Source organism: Opisthocomus hoazin, chromosome 8 (assembly GCF_030867145.1).
Source record: "Opisthocomus hoazin isolate bOpiHoa1 chromosome 8, bOpiHoa1.hap1, whole genome shotgun sequence".
NCBI lineage: Eukaryota > Metazoa > Chordata > Aves > Opisthocomiformes > Opisthocomidae > Opisthocomus > Opisthocomus hoazin.
In genome coordinates, this window is record NC_134421.1 from 18178712 (window position 1) to 18193939 (window position 15228).

At 43.8% G+C, this 15228-nt stretch overlaps 1 protein-coding gene across 2 annotated transcripts in view; it reads right to left on the reverse strand.

Moving 5' to 3' along the window:
* UBN2 (ubinuclein 2) overlaps positions 1-11136 on the reverse strand; it is a 55070-nt gene extending 43934 nt beyond the window's left edge. The window contains exons 1-4 of one of the 2 annotated variants that reach the window (XM_075428164.1): positions 10669-10733; positions 10080-10196; positions 6070-6162; positions 135-236 (exon numbers count right to left, since the gene is read on the reverse strand). In XM_075428164.1, the coding sequence (XP_075284279.1) occupies positions 135-236; positions 6070-6099 (132 nt within the window). In that variant the 5' untranslated portion in view covers positions 6100-6162; positions 10080-10196; positions 10669-10733. Of the gene's footprint in view, positions 1-134; positions 237-6069; positions 6163-10079; positions 10197-10668 lie in introns of both variants that reach the window. The other variant, XM_075428163.1, reaches the window with a different exon arrangement.
* Between the last annotated feature and the right edge of the window lie 4092 nt (positions 11137-15228).

A 15228-nucleotide genomic window follows, 5' to 3' on the forward strand; every position in this document is an offset into this window, starting at 1 on the left:
TCCCAACGTAGTACGCCCTTTGGATCCATCCCAGTTATACACAGGCACAAAGTATTTTCCCTTACCTTTCTTCTTTATCAAAAAAATAAAGCATTATCTTATTTCTTGTTGCTGCCTTGATGAGGCTTACTTACCGCTTCAGAATTATCAATGAAAGGGTCAGTTTCATCGTAACCATAGCCTATATCAATAAGATCCTGCAGGCGATCCTTCCGATGTTTGTGGGACTTTCCACCCTGAAAACAAAGCAAGTGTTATATCATTTGGGAAACAGGGAAGCAATGTACTGAAGTCTTCAAGAGATAAGGCATTGGAGGGATGGTCACTCAGGGAATTAGCAGTTATGCTTTCTTGGATGCTTTCTTGAAGACAGTCTAGATGACTAATAAAAACTTCACACAAGAATGAGTTCTGGCAAACGTGCTTTATTATAGCCTCACCAGAATCATCCCTGAAAGGTATTCACTAGCCACCCGGTTTCTGCATGACCGAGATCTTCCTAACATTTCCTATTTAGAGATATTTCACTGTCCTATGTTTTTAAAAGTGATACAAGGACTGGGATAATTTAGAAAGTGTAAAGTTTTTCAGTATGTTAGAGTCATTACAAAAGAAAATACTGACAGCCTAGCATTCCATAAAGTGTTTCCCTGCACAAGATGGATTGCTTCTCTACAGAACAGTGAAGCCCAAGAGAAAAGCGAAAAATATTGATCTGGTACTTTCAGATATGGTGTCTCTGAGCTTTCAAGAAGATACAGCATTCATACAACATAACTGGAGAAAAATATATTAAGATAAAATCCTTAGAAATGTAAGAGCTGTCACCTCAGTTGATAAGTAACCATTTCATGTCCAGTCCTAAGTAACTTAAAACCAGAAGCTGCACCACAGACTGTGGGCTCATTTACCTCCAGGAGACGGTAAACTTCATTTTAACCTGTAAGTACTTATCTCATGTGAAAGTCTTATTGTTAAAACTAGTAAATTAAAAACTCACACCCAGCTCAAACATTCAGGGAATCTAAAATTAGAGTTGTACAAATGGGAATCTGCTTCAGATATAAGGCCTAGTTTTCTGACTCCCATATATTGTCAAAATCGTCAACATAATAGTCTTAAAAGATAAAATTCTCCAAAACGCACCACCTTCATTAAAACAGTAACCAGTGTTCTTCCATGCAGTCGAGAAGACTTGCTCCTGCAGCTTCTCTGCCTGTACTCTACAGTTCTAAGCATGTTTTAAGTATGAGTCTCTTCAGTTGTGACATCCAAATATCACAACCCACTTTTTACCGTGAGTAGGCAGACACTGTTCAAAGGACGTTTCATCCCTGCTCTTTTATGAGAGGTGTAAGCATCTGAACACCTCCATTTAAATAAGATTTTGCAGTAACTCAAGTTTGTAATTAAGTAAAGCATATGCTCTTGCAAGCAAACAGGAATCTCTCAAATAAATGCAATAGTCCTAGGAGAAAAACCTCAAAAGTGAGTTCCGGTTTTAATTCAAGTTTTCAAGCTAAGTATTCCTAACTTTTCCTATCAGTCCTGTCATCCCCTATAGTAACTCACCTGGTGAAACATCCAACTGACTGCACATTCTCAAAACGTGCAGTACTTTTTTTTTCTTTTTAAACGAGTTTAGATGAGAGAAGAAAAAAAATATCTTAGAAAAATAAAGGCAGCACTTAAGAATTCTGTTTAAACTCCAGTGCAAAAGCTTATGTAATTCTCATGATTCTGACTGAGCCAGCAGGCTGTCTGAAAAATGCTACATAAACTATACTTTACTTCTACTAATCTCACTAATGTGTAATGCTATCCGCCTCTGTACCACGTTCCTTGCTAAGCCCAAGTAATCCTCACCATTCTTGTTTGCAAGTCCAAAATACTTTTGCAACAATGGCTGTTCTATGATTTCAGTGTATGGGCATTAAAAAAAAATTCTCAATACATTCTACCTGCCTGTTATTATGCCTACCATACAAACATAGTGCAGATACGGAACAAAGTTAACAAAAAAAGAAGTCTCATAATAGCCAAATGAATAAAAGCAGGACTAAAATAGTTGCCTGTATTCAGATACATGAAAATATCTGAACCATTACATGTATAGTTAGAGAATTTCCTTCAGGCCTGGTTCTACCCACTTACATTTAACGAAGCATGTTGAAAGTCCGTATGATCAAGGATGCAAGACTTCTGCAGAAGAACTGAAGCAATTATCTGCATCAGTGTTTACTATGCAGCAGTTCAGAGAAGTTTTATCTTTCCCAAAAGAGTTCCTCCAACCTTTCTGTCCCAGAACATAAGCAGTCATGACACTAGAGCAAATCAAGATGTCTAGTTCCTGAGGCTTCAAATAGTACTCACGCAACTATTCAGAAAACTCATATACGAGTTTGACAAATTACCTGTGGCATGCAACCTAAGGTTTAAATAACCTTTGCCCAACAGGACTAGAAGGCGGCAAATGCAATGCCCATTTCTGAATAATCTTCCAAGCAGAGCCTATAAACCAGTAAACCTGATCTCTATATTCAGCAAGTTAATAGAATTTAAAGAACAGAATCAGCAGGCACAAGAACATACATTCCAGAGCAGGAAAGAATTTTAGTAGAAGGAAGCAGTACTTCAAACACTTTAAAAATGTCCTTTAAAGACAATAAAGTATCATGGGGTAAGATGGAAGGTCCACTCAAATTAAATGTCTGGTTTAAGGTTAGGAAAGAAAGGGTAGAAAAAAATATTTCATTTTGGCAAAGAAAGTAATCAGTGAAATCACCAAGGAATGTGTATTCATCCGTCTTTAGAAGCAACAGAGATGGCTAAGTGTTGGGGGAAGGGGTGTGAGATGACAAATTACTGAGGGTAGTAAATAAAAAAGACAACCGAAGAATCACTGTTGCTCTGAACTTAGTATGATAAATCATCAGTTGAACTCAGTATCAATAACAGCAAAGTAATCCACACAAATGAAGTACAACCCAACCAAGAAAAAACAGTGTGCTCCCAATCTGTTAGGCTCCTCAGGAAGCACTGGGGTTGTTACATGCAGTTCTATGACAATTGTTCAACAACCAAGAGTGGTCAAAAAAAAGAAAAGAAGTGGGACTTATGAAAAAAGTAAGAGAACAAAACCAGAAGTCATCATTATATCACTGATAAATCCGGGCATCCTACCATTAATATCCTTTCATTTAAAAAAGAAATTAGAACAAAAAAGGGAACAGTAAGCCAGCAAGGATGTTCAAAGGTAAAAAAACACTGCTTCCGTACAGTAACAATGCTAAGACACTTCAGCTGGGGAACGAAAGGGCTGAATTCAGATAATCGCATCAGAATCACACGCAACATGCAGAAGAACAGGAAATATTTCACTGTTTCTTACAATACAGAAACTACGGAGCACCAATTGAACTCGTCAGGTTTAAACACAAAGTATGTTTTCATACAACATAATCACTATGGTACTCCGTGCCATGGAACACAATGTGAAATTCCGTGAACTCTAAATGATCTTGCATATTCATGGCAGAAAGCTACACAAAGGGTAGTTAAACACGCAGCCTTTGGCTTTGGGAGAAATTAAGCCACAGACTACTAGATAGGCACAGTGAAGTAATATCAGTGCACACTTACTCTGTTGCACTTTCAAGTACAAGATTCCACTAGTGTCAGAGGACTACGCTACCATACATGAGATGGACCTTTGTTCTGATCCAATAAAAATTCTTACATTATGTACAATATCATCTGAGATTTAATATCATGCTTTTACAATACAGAGTGTTCGATTTTGTCTAGAGAATAACAGTAATCAAAAGAATGAAAATGGGAACCATTCTGAACAGATTTTTATGCTGGTGTTTAAAGTGTACAGCAACTACAAAAAAGTTTTGAATAATCGAGTAAACAAATGGTACATTAACTTTATGCATCTTATTTTACAAAAATATGATTATTCATAGGCTTTTTCTTAGTAACTGCAAGAGATATCCAATATTCTACTGATTTGATTATGAGTACAGGAATTTATCTGAAAATCAACAAGTTTTCAAGGAAGACTGTTCTTCATGCACCAAATTTTTCAGCAGCATTGCCACACGTGCCATGATTAAAAAGACTGTCTGACTCCATTTTAAATGGATATAGATAAGCACTACCTGATTGTTTAAGGAGGATATAGTACTTCCTGCAAATCCAAAAAAAAAATTCTACTTTCTCATACCACCAGTGATTATTCTTACACTAAGGCGCTGTGAAAGAGAAGAGAATGGGTATCTACTTCACGGGATCCCTGTTCTAGTTTAAGCTAAGGAGCAAATATCTCATCACAAGATTCTGAAGATGGCTGGATGTTGTCAGAACATGAGCAATTGTACTGGGTCAGTGCACAGAGATGCAATTCCTCTGAGAAAGGAGGGCAAGTAGAGATGGATGGTTCTCATATCGGAAGAGAGAAAGGACAGGGAGTATCTAACACAAGAACTATTAATCCCTTGCCACCCTCCATACTTAGTGGCCCTAACCTATTAAGTTGTTTCTTATGTAGATGACGTTCCCCTTCCTGGAATTCTATGGGGCTGAGGGGCATAACGTATGGCAGAGAATGAGAGAAAGGCAAGAAATCAGAAGTGCAAATAATAATCCAGATACAAGTACACCATGAATTTTAGATGTTGTAAATTGATAGTTTTTGTTACCTACTGCTTTCTAATAGTTCAATGTATCTATTTGCCCCTTTTTATGACAACTGAGCATGGAACTCAAGTTTTCGTAAGTCTAGTAACACCATGTTGTGTCCATAAATGTACGTTTCACTTTTATGTATGCATAAATGTATATGTAAAATTAGATTGCTTCCACTACCACTCCCTCCTACGTATATTGCTTTACATGCTCTATACTGACTTTCGTCTACTGTAGTTAAGCAACTTATTTCAGGACATTATAAAATCCTTAACTTGAATTATGAAAATGAGTTTTCTAGAAAAGGACAGTTGAAACATTTTTCTCACATTCAAAGAATAATTTATCATTCAAATGAAAAGTAAACAGTGTTCTGGAACTGTCTTCTCAATTCACTTAGTATATTGGGTTCTGTCGATCCCTCTAAAAGATGAAAATTATTCTTTTCAGTTTAAGGACTTTTGTTATGTATCATACCAAACATGCCCTGAAATAGTAACTACTTCCACTGAATGTATAGACTGGGCACCCAGAGAAATGTGCCTCTGCCAGAAAAAAAATCCAAATGAATCGGACGAAGATTTTGATAAGTATATTAACAGTAAAAGATACAAATGACTGCTTCTGTTTTCCTTCTTCACTATTGAGGTGCTCTATTAGTAATTCAGAATATCAGCATGCCTAAGCATGATGATGAGTTCTGATTGCCAGCTCAGAATTAATCACCCAACCCTACCCATACGAATTCTTAAAGACCTGTTTGGGTGCGGTTTTTGTCAACATTTTCTGATTTCTACCTTCATTTATTAGTGAAAACCTCTTTATCTTACTACTTTGTGTTGTTCAAGTCATTCATGCCACACAGGAGTCAGCAGAGTATCTTTGGGCAGCTGGCAGCTACAAGACAAACTCATCAAGCAACGACTTACTATTCAACAATAACTTCCTGTGGAAGCATTCCAAACTAGTCTGAAATTCATTGAGATTTATCAGTATTTAGCCCAAACAGAAGAGCTGTGCAATAGTGCACAAAACCACTACATAAAAATTCTTTCCTCTGGCACAGTATTTATCATGAGTATCGACCTGCATCTATTACTCAGTTGTATTTATACAGGAAGCTTTTCCAATAATAGCTTCACAAGCTATAACATCCTACAGACAAATCTATTTATCAGACTTGTCTAACAAGCTTGTAGCAGCTTCAAGCTGCTTAAATGAAATACAATGAGACAGTCAGTTCTGAAATGTACAGAATTAATTTGACACTACATTAATAACCCTATTCAGGACAAAAAATGATGTTAATGTCTTTACAGCATCGTAAGTTATCATTATTAAATATTTGTATATTTTAATACAGGTACAGTAACTCACATATTTGGCCTCGAACTTCTTGGCTAGCATTTCTACTTCATGCCGCTCACGTTGTTCATCATTAAATGGATCTTCTGAGTGAACTGATTTCTTCTGAAAAATGCAGAAGTTAAATCTTCATTTCATAAGAAATACACTGAGTGCATCTAATAAAAATCCATCAAATATCAATAAACAATGCAGTCAGAATTTACACTGAGTGTCCAAATACTTATTTTATTCTACAAAAATTTGACTCGTTCAATTATCATTCAGTTACTTTTGTTCTAATGAGAACAAACAGAAAAGCTAAGAGAAAGACTCGGATTTGTATTTGCCCAAGCATTCCACTACAACCTCAACTGAAAGTGTAAGCATAGGAGAGAACTATTGTCATTTGAGGTTCAAAGAGAAAGAACTCTCTCTAAATACAACTCCTTTTCACTTCTGCTTCCACTGGTGCCCCTTATTAGTGCTGTGATCCTTCTACATACAATACACAAGAGGTACCTGGCACACTATCAGCAGGAAAGCAAACAGGAGGCTAAAAAGCTCAGTAAGTTACAACCATAGCTAGTAATGTAACTCCTTTAACTCTTGTACTGTTACTTTTCTCTTCAGATAATTTCAGTAATCATAGCATGAATTCTACAAGATATCCACTATGGCAGCCAACAGAGATTTAATATTCCAGCTGTACAGATACACAGGAAGCACCCACCCCCAGTTTTTTTTTTTTTTTTTTGAGAAAAAGGTATTCACCACTGACACAACGTCAATCAATGTTCTATATAGGCCTTTCTTTTCCCTAAATAAAGTATGGCATAAAAAAGGGCTGCCTTCTTCAAATTAGATTTCACATAAAATACAGTAATTGTTGGGTGGGTACTAGGATGCTAAAATATGGTGGAATGGAGTTCCATTTTATGGATGGCAACTAACTGTGCATGGACCACTCATCGATGAATAAACAAAGACCTATGGTAGACTAAAACAGAACAAAAATAAACACTAAGTTCAGAAAAGCAAGATCCTTCCTCCACAGTCTGAAAAGCCAATATATTGACTAAATGGTGACCAAATAACAACAAGCTAGCTAAATAGTATCAAGACCAATGTAATGAGAAACGTCAGTTGAGCAAAACTGCAAAATCATACAGTTATCTTACATTTTCTAAACTGAATACTTTGAGAAAAAAGTTCATAGAGGTTATAATTAATCCTGAAATACCCAATAAGTTACACATTTGCTGCAGGCATAACTAAATAAAACACTGCTCAATTCAAGCAATGCTGTTTTCCATACTTTTAGCTGGGAAAACCTATCCCACACCTTCTGCTGGGCAAATGTGTGTTCTTTTGAATTGTGAAACAAGACAAGGTTGAGACCAGAGGTCAAGCAAAATTTGGCACTTAAGTGTTAACTTGCCTCTCTCCACCAAACTGTTGCTGACTACCACTTTGACTAGTTAAGCACTATGGGAATCTCAAGTTCAACTAAGTTTTCATTTTGACAGCTTCCAAGAGCTCTGATGGACAGCTGTATGGACTTTGTTGTAATTTTAAAAGATTACTACTGCAGCACCTTTACAGCCTGCTTGACAGAAGCCAACATGGCCTTCTGGCTCACCCGTTTGAGTTAAATTTTACACACCAAGCTTCGATGGCGCCAACAGAAAAGGGAGCGCACTTTCATTTCTGCCAGTTTTTAAGAGGCAAATAAAGTCTTCCACCACACTAACTTATTACTCATCCAAAAATTTTACAAAAATAATTCCTACCAAAAGATGAACTCTACCAACAACCCTATCAAAGCATGTTCTCTTTATCAAGGCAAAAAAGCAGGATGAGGACAGCACAAGTTTCTAATGTAAACATTTCGATTAGCTTCTGATTCAGACTAGGAACCCAAATTTGGAATAAAAAAAATAATGCAAAGAAGTTGCACTCCTGCTGTCAAATAGGTTCTGAGATTCTCTACTGTTTCATTAAGACACCTATGAAAGCAACTTTTTAAATTATTCCTTTGCACCAGTCCTTCCCTTCCAAGAACAGCATGCCTCTGGAGAACCTTCTTGGTTGCTCCAGTTCCAAGCAACACTTCAAGATGGAAAGACAAGCTCCTAATTTTGTAATGTGGCACTTCAATCGGAATAGCTGTAAGGAAGTTGAGCCATTTCTTATAATGGATAAGCAGTCAAAAATAGCTTTCAGAAAACCCAATCCCTCCTCACACTACAAAAAAGAGTTTGCATAACTAAGTTCATACTTCATTTAATACTGATTCATTACTAAAACAACAACAAACTCATAAATCTAAAATTCCACTGAAAACCACAGCTTTAACTACCAACTAGTTACTACGTACGTGGAAAGAGCAAAATTCACAGATTCTGCAGAAAAGTGGTAGAGGACAGGCATTTCTTGGTCAAGCTTCATTTTAACAAGGTAGTTTCCTCTGCTGCATTAACTGGTATAAATCAGAGCTATTCTACTCCACAAGCAAGATCAGTTTTCCTTTCCCATTTTTTTCTGTTTAAGGACTCTGAACAAATTACATAATTTGTTGGTCTGAGAACAACCACGGTAAAACAATTCTGTCATCCTAATCCTCCTGCACTGTGCAGAGCAAACTCTCCTTTTGCATTTGCTTTAGCTATGAAGGAATAAGCATGCACTAATTTTATTGCTGGATAAAATGCATTTCCCCTGTCTTTTCCTGCCAATTGATACAAGGTTTTAAGTCTGTATCAGAGTAGCTTTTACAGCTTCTACCATATAGCAAGCATGAAGTTCAACTGACAGGCCAAGTACATATCAGTTTTTAAACAAAAGTCCATAATCACTTTAACAGGATCACAATTTATGACACTGTTGTACATAATCAGTTGATTGTTCCACACAGTCCAGCAACAGACAGGACATTATGATCCATTCATTCCAATCTGGACTCTACAGAGAGCTGGAAAACATACATAATTTCTTACAAAGCATTTCTATCCTAAAAGGAATCCTGATCCCAAATGTACCAAAAATCCACTAAATCAGTGCTCCCCCCAGAAGACATGGAATTTGTATCAGAAAAAACGACATAAAGTCATTTTTCACCAGTTATGTCATTAACATATCAGCAACCTACAGAAAAACGTAGTTACAGAACAGGGAACTGCCAAGGGGTAAAGTCAACCTCTGCATATTGAGCCCCTTCTAAACACTAACACAATTTACACCTTCATGCAGGAACTGCTCAGAAAGATGGCACTTAGAGAGCAGCAGACTACTGCTAAAACAATTCAGAGGAGTCATAACTGGCACCGTTTGCCCACAATAGCTGTAGGACAGGATCAACAGAAGGAACCTCTTAACTTGCATCAGAAAATCTCAGAGGGATTAAAATCCAAAGTCATTGACCTTTCCGTATTCCCCATTTGAACACAATCCGGTTATACATCCCTTCTACTAAAGAACAAAAAAAGTGAGCAGTAAGTAAGTACAGTTACGGCATTGTCATCAGCTAGAAACACTTTGGTTTACAAAACAGAGGTCTTAATCATTCTTGACCTTGTGCTGGATGTAAAAATCCAATGGTGATATCAGTACTGATATTTGAGGTTTGGTTTTATCACCAGAGCTATCACAACCTCATCAGCAGTAGCTATTTCCTAGCTCTCCGCCCTTTCCAAGAATGTAAACTTTCTCTAAAATTGTCTGTATACCAGAATTAAGAGCAGCCACAGCTATTTAAATCAAGCGCAACTTCACTGGTGTCCTCAATTCACTGAGTGTCTCAAGTGTGACCAGCCTAAGGACACGCGTCTCTCCTTCCTACTTAAAACACTGGGTCCTGCTGACCAGCCACTGCTGTTTGCTTCTTGAAGTTGTCCACACAAGCTGTTTTCCTTACAAATCAAAGTAGTTCGACTACCACATATTTTCTGGTTGGGAGGAAAAGCGAAAGTACTTTTTTTTTCTTGACTGAAGTTTTTTACAGGTGAAGTTCTAGTTCCAACAGCACCAACTCTCATTCATACCTGCCCCCAGCACCAAGGCTGCAGAAACTCATCTCCAAGCCTGCTACAGCTCCCTCACAGCTTCTCCAGGCTTGCGGCAGAGCCGGGCCAGCAGCGCTTCCTTTACCCGCACGCAGCCTACGGACACCCAGGCAAAGAGACGGGCACGGTAACAGCTCCGTTCGGAACGCTCCCGGGACGGGAGGCTGCGAGGGGAGGGGAGCGGCGGTACGCGGGGCACCAGGCACCGGCGCTCCCCCGCCCCTGCCGGTAGCAAGCGCCGGCAGCTCCCGGTAAAGCCACCCGGGAGCCCTCGGCCAGCGGAGGGGCGACAAGCGCGAAGCCTCCCCTTTCCCCCGCCAAGGGCACAGGCGCAGCCTCAGCGCCAGGAGGAGCCCGGAGCGACGGCGAGGCCGCCGGACTTCCCTCCAGGGCGCCGCCCCGCCGGGCCGGGCCCACCCCGGAGCGGGACGGGGCCACCGATAACGTTATCGGCGAGGCCGGGGCCGACTGCCCACCGGGCCCCGGGCGCGGAGGAGGAGGCGCGGCGGGGCCCGGCCCGGCCCTGCGGGAGGGGAGGGGGTGGGGAAGGGGAGGGGAGGTCCCGTACCCGCGAGTCCCCGCACAGCAGCAGCTCCGGGTAGCTGAACTCCACGCAGCCCTCCTCGGTGGGGTCCTTCAGCACCACCTCCAGGCGGACCGTCTGGCGGAGCGGGAGCGCCTCCTGCGGCGGCGGCGGCGGCTCCTGCCGGCCGCTCTGGCGCGGCGGCGGCGGTAGCTGCGGCGGCGGCAGCGGCGGCGGCTCGGGCCGGGGAGGCTCCCGCTGCGGCTGCTGCTCGGGCCGGCCGGTCTCGCGGGGCGGCTCCAGGCGGGCGGCGCTCTCGCGGGGCGGCGGCGGCGGCGGCTCTGGCCGGGAGGGCTCGTGCGGCGGTTCCGGCGGCGCCAACAGCGGCGCCTCGCGGCCCGCCGGCGGCTCCGGCTCGCGGCCCGGCGGCTCCCGCTCCACCGCCGGGCTCTCGCCCTCGCGGCGCCTCACGGGTGACAGGCTAATGAACGGCACCCGGCGCGGCTCCGCCATCCTCCGCCGCCCCCCCCCCCACCCACCCCCCGCCCGCCGGTCGCCGGCCCCCGCCTCACGCGTTCGGTGACACCGCTCTCCGCGCTCCCTCCCACCGGCTCCTCCTCCCCCCTCTCCCCTCCCCCCTCCGCCGCCCGGTCGGAGCTGCCCCCTACGTTCTCCTCGCCGCCTCCACCCCCGCCATCTTGGCGCCCCCCCACATAAATAGAAGCAGGCCCGCAGGCCGCGCAAGCGCACCGCAGACGCCGACGCCGTCGCGCCGCCCCGCGTCGCCGCTGTTATTGCTCAGCTTCCCCGCGACGTCAGCGCGGCCGCCGGCGCCGACACGCCGCGGCCGCCGGCCCCCGCCCCCGGTTGCCTTGGCGATGTGCACGCTGCCTGCCGTCGGCGCCTTAAAGGGCCCGCGGCCCGCCGCGCCGCTCGCCACCCTGCCGGCCGCCCCGAGCGCCCCCGCCCCTCGGCACGGCGTCGCGGGGCAATGGCGGCCGCGCCGCCGCCGCCTTCCCTCTCGCCGCCGGGCGGCCGTTGGCGCCAGGGGAGCGGCCTGGCGGCGATCCCCCCCCTCCCCTGAGGCCTGGCGCGGCCCCGCGGAGGCTGGACGGGGCTCCCCCGGCCCGGGCCGCTTCGTGATGAGGGGGCGTCGGGAGCCCTCGGCGGGACGGTGCTGCCCCTGCCGCCGGCAGCGGGTGCTGACGGGGCAGCGTGGGGCGGCCGGCGGGCCTGCTGAGAGGAAGGCGCGCTGAGGCCTCTCCAGTTCAGCAGCTGTAGGTCAGTCACCAGAAAAAAAACCCACCACCCCCAGATCCTAAAAGCGATGGAGAGTCTGGCGGCGTGGGCGGCCCGGCCGGCTCCCGGCTGCAGGAGCGGCGGTGGGAACGCGTCTTGTCTCGGTGGCGTCAGCACACACCGGCCGAAGCGCTGCTGGACCGGCGGAGGAGACTAGGGCTTGCTCCGTGCGGGGCTGAGCCCAGCCCGCTCCTGCAGAAGAGCGGGCCTTGCTCTGGCAGCCCGGCTGTCCTCTGAGGAAAGGCGGCTGCTTCTGCGGCCGTGCCTGGGCTGTGGGGCACCAGTTGAGGTTGCAGGGAGCGAGCAGGTGTGGATTGGTGAGGAGGAGTTGTCCTCCAGACAGGGGCCAACACAAGGAAGGCAGGGTAGGAGCAGCAGCGAGACTCCCGCCGTGAGCGGGAGCTGCCTGCGAACAGTGCGTTTCAGTCTGTCACCACCTACTTTGACAGACCAGTGGCTGGTGTTCCCAGCTGGAGGTGTGCCACCAAGGCACGGCTGAGTTTCAGGAAGCTAGGGACATCTTCGTGTGCGCTGTGTTCTCCAGCTTCATTGGAGCAGAGAGAAAGACGTTACCGTTTTTTGCTCCTCTTAGCCTCAGAAATACTAGGTAGGATGGTTTTTGTTCTCTTTAAAAAAATGCGCTCATGTTATGCAAAGCAAACGTAATTTACCTATGTGTATTATTTTGGATAATTATAGCAGGCCATTCTGTGCAGCACATTACTACACTTTCCAAACTGCATTCATCACAGTGCTTGATGTTGTCCTCTTCGTTGCTTATGAAGTCTTTTGACTTGACTGCTTACTTTCATTTAGACTCCAGAGAAGACACGTGACACTAGAATGGTGTTATTGAAAGTTATGATTTCACTAACAGGGAATGGAGGACACTGCAGAATACTGCTTGCAGGAGGAAGTCAGCAGAACCTGATCTGATCTGAGAAAGGTAGGCTGTCTCTGAAGCTTGGGAGGCTTTGTTGAGCTTTATAGAAGTTCGTTCTGTCTTAAAACCTTGCATGTTCTAGTATGACTAGCAACCTTGGTAGAGGTATTCCTCAAATATGTTTTTACTTTCAGCATCATAATAAAATTATTTGGAAATCCCACTTGTTCTCCTGTTGAGAATTTCATGCAGCTATCTGATGATGCACATAATGGACAATGTATTTCTGGATTCAAACCGAGTGAGTATCACTAAGCTCCAGACCTGCAGATCCTGCCAGGGAGATTCTAGTTCTCATCAAAATTTCTGCGTAGTCTATGATGTCATTAAACCTTGTGATTGTAGAAAGGGGCCTTTCCTCAGCAAAAGAACAATTTATTGCTCAGAAGCAAAAGTCTTATGTAGAAATCGTGGGCTCTTCTGCAGCTCTGCTGAATGCTTGTTTTCAATTACCAGATGGGAGACTAGACATTGAAAGAATAACAAGAATATGACAATTAATTTTGCAGATAGTATTTGGAGTTGTCCTTGGAAAGGGGTGAAAATTAAAAAAAAAAACCTCAGTTCTGTCTTTCAGTCCCCTAAGATATGTATTCAGAAGTAATGAATGTAGGACAAGAAAATGAGTTTTGCAAGTATCTGAATTCGGTAGTTTATCTTGGTTGTAGCGTAGATACACCTGGAAGCACACCCTGGTGAGATTTTTAACACACTGTTTAGAGTAGGGAAAAGACAGGCTGAATAGGAACAACTCATCTGACCCATGATAGGATTACAGAGAAAACCAGAAGCAGTTCTTGGAAGTAGCTTCAGGTAGCCAGTTCTAAGTTATGAGATTGCAGCCTTTGATAGTAGAAGCAGCCTTTCACATCTAAAGTTTTCGTAGGTATTTCCTGGTTTGTTTATATACTCCTCTTCCTCTCTTCTGGGAGTTTAATTAGACAAATAAACCCTCATATTTATATGTTATCTGACCTCTGAGAATCTTGGAGCACACTTCTTTTTATGAGGCTCAACATTTGTTTATGCAGCTAGACAAACAGTAGTTCTGGATCTGTGAATTTAAAGTGCAGTTACCAACGACAGCTTGCTCTGGGTCTGAGTATCTAAACTAGATCATAAAGAAACTCGGCAGCAGCTCCAAGCACAGCAGGTACTGGAGCATGTTGTCATTACGTTTGGTCTAAGATACTGGGAGCGCTCAGGAAAGACTCCCAAGAAACACACCAAATCCACTAGAGCTTACCTTCTCCAGGAATTTAGTTTTGAATATACCAGAAGAGTTCCAGGCTTGTGCCATATCAAACAGTTTCAAGAGGAGTTAGATTTGTGGTTTTTTTTCATCATTGTTTTCCTGTTCTGCTGTCTGTTTTGTTCTTTAGCATTAAGCTCTGTCTCAGGTATTGTTTGTACATAGTATAATGTGCTGCACTTGTCACTGGAGCACAAAATTAAAAAAAAAAAAAGTAATTAGATATGTTTGCCAGTTATTTTGCTTTCTGTCAGGATATGACCATGCTAAAAATGGTCCAACATAGAATACAGATTCCTTCCTCTTGTATGTTATCTGAGAAACACCTAATAATGAAAGTGTCTCTTGAAAGAGGCACATTAAGAGTTTAAAAAAAAAGTAACAACTGCAGAAAGAGAGCAATTTTGAGGTGACTTTGAAGATGTTTTTTATTTCATTGGTGAAAGCCAGTATAAGCAGAGCATACAAAGTGGATGCTCAGAACTACAGGTACTACAGCCACATCAGTGAGTGGAAGTTTCTTGACCTGACTTTATTTCAGCTACAGAAAACGATGGAGACAGCCCAGTAAGCCACCAGAGGCCCCTACCCTGGTGCAGGTGGGATCCTCGTGCTCTGCCTTGGGGTCACTTGTCTGCCTGGGAGACAAACCTCTAGCAGTCTCTCTTCCTTTTGGGCTCTTAGTGTTTGTTGTGTTAGAGTCAGAGCTGTATCCTGTTTCGTTCCTGGACCTAATGGAAGATGCTGTTCCGTCTGTGTGGCTTCGTCTGGGCTGGACGCCCCGCAGCAGCAGGCCCAGGGTCCCATCAGAAGGCAGAGCTGCGCTTACGATCAGTTGTGTCTATCTCCAGGGAGCTTGCTTTCCGTTTCAAAGGCTGAATACTTCCAGGAGCTGTGAGGCTGTTGCCCTAGGATGGGAATGTGGGCAAAAACGTCTTCTGCTTAAATCAATATTAAGTTTCCCTGCTCAAGCTTGGGTGACATGGGTGGCAGTTTTTCTTCTACTTCACTTAATGTGAGCGCTGGGACCTACACTGAGGTAGGAGCTGTATTGGCAGCTAGTTCATGCCTGTGCCAGTCAGATCTCAGCCACTCGAAAGTCTCCAAGAGA